The sequence below is a fragment of the Lycium ferocissimum genome, chromosome 8 (assembly GCF_029784015.1).
Source record: "Lycium ferocissimum isolate CSIRO_LF1 chromosome 8, AGI_CSIRO_Lferr_CH_V1, whole genome shotgun sequence".
NCBI classification, from domain to species: Eukaryota; Viridiplantae; Streptophyta; class Magnoliopsida; order Solanales; family Solanaceae; genus Lycium; species Lycium ferocissimum.
The window spans coordinates 29,451,807-29,459,322 of record NC_081349.1 but is presented as its reverse complement, the minus strand read 5'-3'; the positions used below and the strand labels follow the sequence as shown (position 1 = coordinate 29,459,322).

Here is a 7,516-nt window from a genome sequence, read left to right as displayed (position 1 = left end):
CTCCAAAATGTTGTCAATAATAGGCCACATCGACTTTAAAGGAAAGCCCCTCTTGGTTATCTCAAATGGTCCTCAGTTACTCGGTCGAAATAGCGTATACTGGCCACTTTTCGGTCTATTTTCAAGAAATAACCACTGTTATTAAGTTCTAGAGTTTAGGGATGAAACTCCAGAATAATAAAGTGGAAAGTTTAACATTTAAATCACTCAATGGGTCTGCTTCATAGATGTCATCATGTCTAAATTATCATGCTAGCTTTTTGGTTTGCCTAATAGGATAATTTGTCCAAGTCTTGTGTTACCTTAATACTCCTCCGGTTCAAAAAGAGTGCCAACTTAGCCATTTGCATACCTCTTAAGAAAATATTAACTTCTAGAAAAAATAGTTAATTTGACTAAACTATCTCTAATTAAATAGGTATTGAGATTTGATCACTTAGCACTTAATAAAGGCAAATCTGGAACCGAAGGGAGTAGTTGCCTTGGGGAAAACATTTAGGGGTCGTTTGGTATGCGAACTGAATTATCTAGGGATTATAACCACAGAATTATAATCCTGGGACTAATTTATCCTGGGACTAATTTATCCCACCTGAGAGGTGGGATAAAATAATCCCAAGGTTAATGGGACAAGGTGGGATATCCCACCATTAAGTTTGGACTTCATTTTATACTCTGTTTGGTGGAAGGTATAAATTAATCCCTGAATAAATTTATACCTTCTACCAAACATGGTATAAAATTAATCCCAAAATTAGTGATGGGATATCTCACCTTACACTGTGCACCAAATGACCCCTTACTGTCATGGCTTGCTCAATTATTTAGCTATGTTAGGAAGCTCATCATATGTGTTTCATGCTCCCTTATAGACTACTACAATAGGTACTGCGATGCGAAGAGCTTTATATAGAGAAATAAAAGGAACATGTATTACATGTGTAAAATCTGAGAAAGACCCACATTAATATTCTATCATAACAGGTATTGAAGAATCGATACATGAAATTTAGTGAAATTGAAAGATTTTTTTTCAATCCCCTTGTATTATTTTTTGACTAGTGTTTGATCAATCTAATATCACTCTGCCCTAATACTTTTTTTTCGAGTACCCAAAAAGAAAGTCCTTTAAAAATTAATTCAAAGACCACTCATACTTGGTTCTTACAATGACATACAAATTTCTAACCAAACCAAACCTTAGAGGCAGCTAGTTACAATCTCGATGAAAAAGCTGATTAAAAGAAAACAAAAAACACATCAGGACTTACCAACTCCTTTAGACTTGAAGCAAATTCAACCCTACCAAATAAAATATTAAGAAAATCATAAATTCATAACAAAAAGAGATTGTCCAAAAACTTAATGCATCATCATTCAAATTCAGATCAAAGGCCTAACTATAAAACGATTACAAGATAAAAAGCCAAAACATGTTGAAATATAAAAGCATTTACAAAAAGAATGCATATAGAAATAACATAGCTAACAACCCTATGCCCTTTTTGAGAACATTTACAAACAATTTTATATTCAAACCACTCCTTCCTGACCTATTATTTCGTGTCAACACAACTACTGTACCATTTTTTGTTTCATGATTGTTAGGAGGGACCGACATCAACTTTACAACCGCGAGAAATAGAATTCAGTAATAAGTTACAGCCCTCTACTGGCTGCCCTGTCAATTATCATGCCGGGATGAAGCTTCAATTGATCATGTAATTTGTTCTTCTTTGAAACGTAGAAGTGCTATCGGTTGTTGTTCATTGTTCGGAAAGTCTGTTCTCCGCATTGCAGCTGGTTTATCGACTACAGGGTTGTGTGGCCTCAATTGTGACATCGAATTATTGGCTGTGTTGTGGCTACTGTTCCTGGCTGCAGGCACATCATGATTATGTTTACCCTCGTATGTTGTTATGACTGCTTTACGATCAGTTGCAGCCCTTTCGACATGCTTTCTCACATTACATCCCTGGCTGGTACATTTATAATAGCTTCTGCAGAAAATAACAAAGGCATGTAAAAATAATGGCCAGCAGAATAACCACAAAGCAACTGGCTATGCATTTACTGAGTTATCTAGAAATGTGATTAGCTTATCTGATACCCGCACACAGAGGCAAAGATATATTGCAGCACTTCAACCAAAATGCAGGACATGGATAGAAACAAATAGTTCTAAATAAATACTGCAAAAAGAACGACTCAACCAGCAAGTTTTCTGACACTGGTGGTTACATGCACCAAAGTAAAGGTTGTTGTAAATAAGGTAACATAAATAGGAAGGTAAGTGTAAACTGGAATGCTTTACAACTGAAACACGAAATGGATAGATGATTCCACGTCTCAGAGTGTTTTATTGACAATAAAGGAGAAAAAAGTAAGATGTACATTTTACCTTGGATAAGGATTTCCTTTAACAACCTTCTGGCCATACTTTCTCCACCTATAACCATCGTCCAATAGATCAACTTCACTGGTTGTTTGAACAATGATCCTAGATTCTGCAACAGTTCGGTGAGAACAAGCTGCCTCTGAGGTTTGTACTTCTACAGCCCTGCAAAGTATAGATATTTTAAGAGAAGAATTCCTGTATAATTGGACAAAGAAGCAAAGCAATTACTATGCAATAGTGCTAAGGTTGAAGGGAAAGTACCTCCGCTTTGATTCCCGTTCGTCAACATCCCTCCCATCCACTCTAGTCTCTGCATTACCCACTTCCTCACTGTCACTTGATCCGGAGATCTGGTCATTTGCTTGGCTGGATTCTTGATCCTTCATTCTTAACGAATAGGAAGGTTCGCCCTCCTTGGGTTTGTTAAAATTTCCTGCCAGACCCTCTGAATTGAGCTCATAGGGCCCCTGAAGATTATAGTTTCCACTTTCTTTTGAACGCTTACTAGCTTGAGGTGGCAGATGGTTGTGTTGGCCCTTATATATAATCTCAGTCACCTGGCCATCTAGGGAGCGCTCGACCTTCTTCTTGACTGGACAATTTGGATGTGTGCACTTGTAATAGCTACGAGGATATTCACTTCCCTTGACATGCTTCTGTCCATACTTTCGCCAGTTGTAGCCGTCATCAGCAGGTTTGTCAACAGCGACAAAGGAAGCAGGTTCTGACCTCTGATCAGATAGGGAAACATCTGATGACTCTTTCACGATGTTAGGTATCTGTTGGTTTGCTGCTCCATTTGATGTTAAGGATTGGAACTGAGACATTGATGGTGCAGCTGCTGTTGAAGAAGATGGATAGTCGGGCTGAACGTGCATTTGAGACTGAGCCTGGGTTGCCTGAGCTGTAAGTTGAGCAAGCACTTGCTGATGTGACATTCCAAAAGGGCCCTGTCAAATGAAGATACATAATTAACTTCGAAGAAGCAAATTCAAATTAAACTAATAACATGATTTAGTTGCTAGTCAAGAAGAAGCAGGAAGTGAAGTGTCAAGAATAGCGGAGAGGAAAACAACTAAAGTACATGTTGAACTATCTGGAGAAACATGTTCTTCCCGATTAGTCTAGTAACCAAGTCGCAATGAATGTAGCCTTAGAAGATTCAGGGTCACAACATCATATGTTATCTCAAACCTCCATGGGCTATTCCATAAGGTATGAAACGTCAGCTATACTTCAATCACATTACCACTATTACTCAGGGAAGAAGCACAATGGCAAACTTCGGTAATTGTTAATTAGCATGATGTTCTCCGTTGCAAGACAATACTCTCTATGGAGGGAGTTCATTAAAACACACTTCTAACCGTTAACACAGACATCAGAACAGGTCTTGACAACTTTCAATCTGATGAAGATGGTTAAAACATTCTTCCAAGAGAGGAGTTGATTATACATATCAGAGAAGATATTAGTGCATGATATCTTAATCTATATCTGTTTCAATGGCATATGTTAAAAGGATTGACAATCTATTCAGCTATTCAACAGGTAATAGAATAAATGAAGAATGCATGCGGGCATCCCAAGTACAATTCTTTGGCATGGGCATAAGCTACCCAATTTGCAAAAACAAGAATGGTCTTGAATGTCAGACTTCCCTACTTTCTTCTGAACCACTGGGAATAGATTTTTTTTTTTTTCCTGAAAACTTGGAAATAGAAATTTTCTCCCCGTGTAACTTTCTTCCATCAAATTAACAGCACACCGCCAAATATAGAACATTTACCATCATCACGAGATTTCTAATTGCAGCTCAATATTAATTACTGAAACTCAATTATGTTACTACAAATGCAACCTCCTTGTTTAAAGAATCAAACTCTTTCTGTCTGCCTTTTCTTTTATGTTGTGACCGAGGTTTCTCTTCTAGATGAATATGATGTTGAGATTTTTTATTTTCAAAAAAAAGAAGGAAATAGAAGTTCCGCGATGAAGATGTTCCCTCTCTCCATATCTCTACTTACTGGATGGGTGCAGATAATAATGTAATAATAACAATGACAGAGAGAGATACTGTTCGTTCAACATTGATTTAGAAGGTGCCACAGAAAAATCCACCTTATTCACGTGGTAGCATCTAAAAAACAAATGCCTGTATTTCCCCCGACAACCTAACATAACCAAAAATAACACATCAGCAAGACATTACGTCAAGTAGTTTCGGTTGTCTTTTCTCTGTATTAGTCCATGTGAGGCTAACAATCTCTTTTCTTCCAACTACTCCCCAGTGTACTATGAACTGGCGCTAGATGGGACCAAGAATGGTTCTTTTCCATGAATTCTTGTGGTCAATTAGTTGCCGGGAAAATGGGATGGATCTGGTCTACCTTTTTGTCTGTATGTACATAGCTCCAGCCCTATTGAGTCGGTATTCAAGTAGACAACTTAATGAATCATAGAAGGTTAGTACAGCTTTGATGAAGCGTTTATTTTTTTTTTGCTTCCTTTAAGAAATACCATAATTCCAACTATAGCGCTAGAAAAAATTTCTATTTGATAAGCAGGCATAGAGGGGCGCCTAAGGATCTTGACATTTAGAGACTCCAACTTGCTCTAGGGAAAGGGGAGATATAGCCAAGTGGAAGTTGCTAGTTAATCCACCACATTGAGCTCCCGGTCTATAGCTTACAGCCACACTGAACTAGTCTCGATAAATTCATTCTAGAATGATTCATTGATGAACCTTTTTAATCAAGAATGATTCATTTATGGAATTAGGCCTAAGGTGTATGAAAATTTGTTGTCGGTTCGGTTCTTTCTTACACCGAAATGGCTGGAGAGAGGAAAGGTTCTTTCCTTTTAGGATCTCCGGGAATAGATCCAGTGAAGATAGGGTGGGCATGTACCTCAGAGGATTAAAGCACATGGTAAAATAAAATAAAAGAAAAGTTGGACAAGGATATGCATCAGTTAGATGAACTGATAAAGCAGTTCTGACATTTCTTAGTCAAGGAACAACAAAAGGCACACACCAGATATAAAGGAAATGCACTTTTGGCAGTAAAGTTCAACGCTTTTAGGAAATATTCCTTTTCCCAGAGAGCTAGAGCCTTAAAATCATTGCCACTTACAGTAGATTCTTACACAAAAACAAGGCTAACACCAATCATATCATCCTCATTAAGACTGTTGCTATGCTAACAGAACTATTAAAAACAACCATTAATGCTACAACAACAACAGCTTCTATACAAAAAGCTCCACCAATTAAAGCCAAAAACTAGTTAATATTCCGTCTTAGGCAACTAAATACCTCAAAACTAATCAAACCATTCAAGACTTGCAAAACCCACATACCAAAAAATGTAAAGTATTCACAAACCATTCTTCTAATGATGTCTGACATTCGAGCCAACTTGTGCGCACCTCAATATATCGACCAATCATCTGGAGATTAACATATTGTGAAAAATCACTACTTCCTTTGTCCCAATTTAAGTGTCTCACTTTCCTTTTTGGTTTGTCCAAAAAAGAGTGTCTTTTTCTATATTCTGTCCCAGAAAGAGTGTCTTTTTCTATATTTAGTAAGTTTTTCAATTCCAACATCTTACATGTCAAACTTAAGACCACAAAATTTAAAGGACTACACACATCTTTAATTTAAGATCACAAGATTCCCAAATCTCTCTTTGTTTCGTAAATCTCCGACCTCAATCAAAACTAAACTAGCACACTTAAATTGGGATGGAGGGAGTACAATTTTAACAACTATCAAAATATGAATCCATAATTTCAGTGTACAACAACAACAACAACATAGCCAGTGTAATCCCACAAGTAGGGGTCTGAGGAGGGTAGTGTGTACGCAACCTTACCTCTACCTTAGCAAATAGAGAGGCTGTTTCCGATAGACCCTCGACTCAAGTATAATGAATCCAATAATATCTTTTTAAAGAGTAAAAAAAACAGTTTGAACTTTAATGAAGTACCTACCTGACCAGGTGAAAAAAACCCATCAAACAAACTATTTGGACTCAATCCAGGTGGCACACTAAACGTCAACGACGGCGACTGAGTTGTTACCATCGCCGCCGTAGACGGTGGCGGGTAACCGGGTCTAACAGCCGGAAAACCCGCCGGAGAAGTCATTGCACCAGCAAGTAACTGTGAAAAAGAAGGACACTCAGAATCCGGATCATTATCCGAAAAAAAACTTGATACAAGTGTCATCGGACCTGGACTAATACCACCTGAAAATATATTTTCCATTGAAGAATTATTTCTTGGTGGTAAAGTAATTGTTGGACGTAATAATTGACCCCTTGATGATGATGATGATGATGATCCTTCATTTTCAGCCATGATGATAAATATATATATTTGGATAATTAATTATATCATTTCTTGATTGTTTTTTCTTCTGTAAACTATCAAAAAACTTGGTTTTCTTGATTGTGTGTGTATAGGATCTGAACAAACTTTTTTTTCAGTAGAAACTATGGTTTCTTGATTGTTTTTCCTATGTAAATTATCATTTCTTGATTGTTTTTGCTATGTAAACTGTTGAAAGATTTTGTTTTTTCTTATGGGGTTGTTGAGAAAGGAGAGATTAAAGAGCAAGATGTGTGTGTATGGGATCTGAACAAACTTTTTTCAGTAGAAACTATGATTTCTTGATTGTTTTTCCTATGTAAACTATGATGTTTTTTTGTTTTTCTGGGGTTGTTGAGAAAGGATAGATTGAAGAGAAAGGTGTGTATAGGATCTGAACAAACTTTGTGTTTTTCAGTAGAAACTAGAAAGTCCACGCTTGCATATACGAAAATGGAGGCTTTGCAGTTTAGCTTATTTTTCTTTCCCTTTTTTATTCTCTCTCCCTTTTTCTATTTAAATTAAATGATGATGATCATATAGGACATAACATACACTTTGTTTTTTTCTTTTTTGTCTTGATAGGAGACAATATATACCAGTTGAACACATAAAATTAAGCATGTTTTTTTATTTCTATTCAATTTTGAAGCTCCGATTAATTTAAATTTGCATTGCATACATTTTATTATTTTTGTGTCAATGATCTATCATAAACAACCTCTTTCCTCAAACTCCACTTGT

At 36.7% G+C, this 7,516-nt stretch overlaps 1 protein-coding gene across 2 annotated transcripts; it reads right to left on the bottom strand.

Annotated features, from left to right (window-relative positions):
- Positions 1 to 1,350: 1,350 nt before the first annotated feature.
- LOC132067891 (probable WRKY transcription factor 4) lies at positions 1,351 to 7,266 on the bottom strand. 2 transcript variants are annotated; one of them, XM_059461290.1, is made up of 4 exons: positions 6,395 to 7,266; positions 2,660 to 3,348; positions 2,402 to 2,560; positions 1,351 to 2,000 (listed from the first exon to the last, which is right to left on the bottom strand). In XM_059461290.1, exons 1-4 carry the CDS (start codon positions 6,761 to 6,763, stop codon positions 1,718 to 1,720), a joined length of 1,500 nt encoding a protein of 499 aa, XP_059317273.1. In that variant the 5' UTR covers positions 6,764 to 7,266; the 3' UTR covers positions 1,351 to 1,717. The 2 variants fall into 2 exon arrangements, with proteins under 2 accessions (XP_059317273.1, XP_059317274.1); XM_059461291.1 differs by having other exon boundaries at positions 2,660 to 3,324.
- Positions 7,267 to 7,516: the final 250 nt, after the last annotated feature.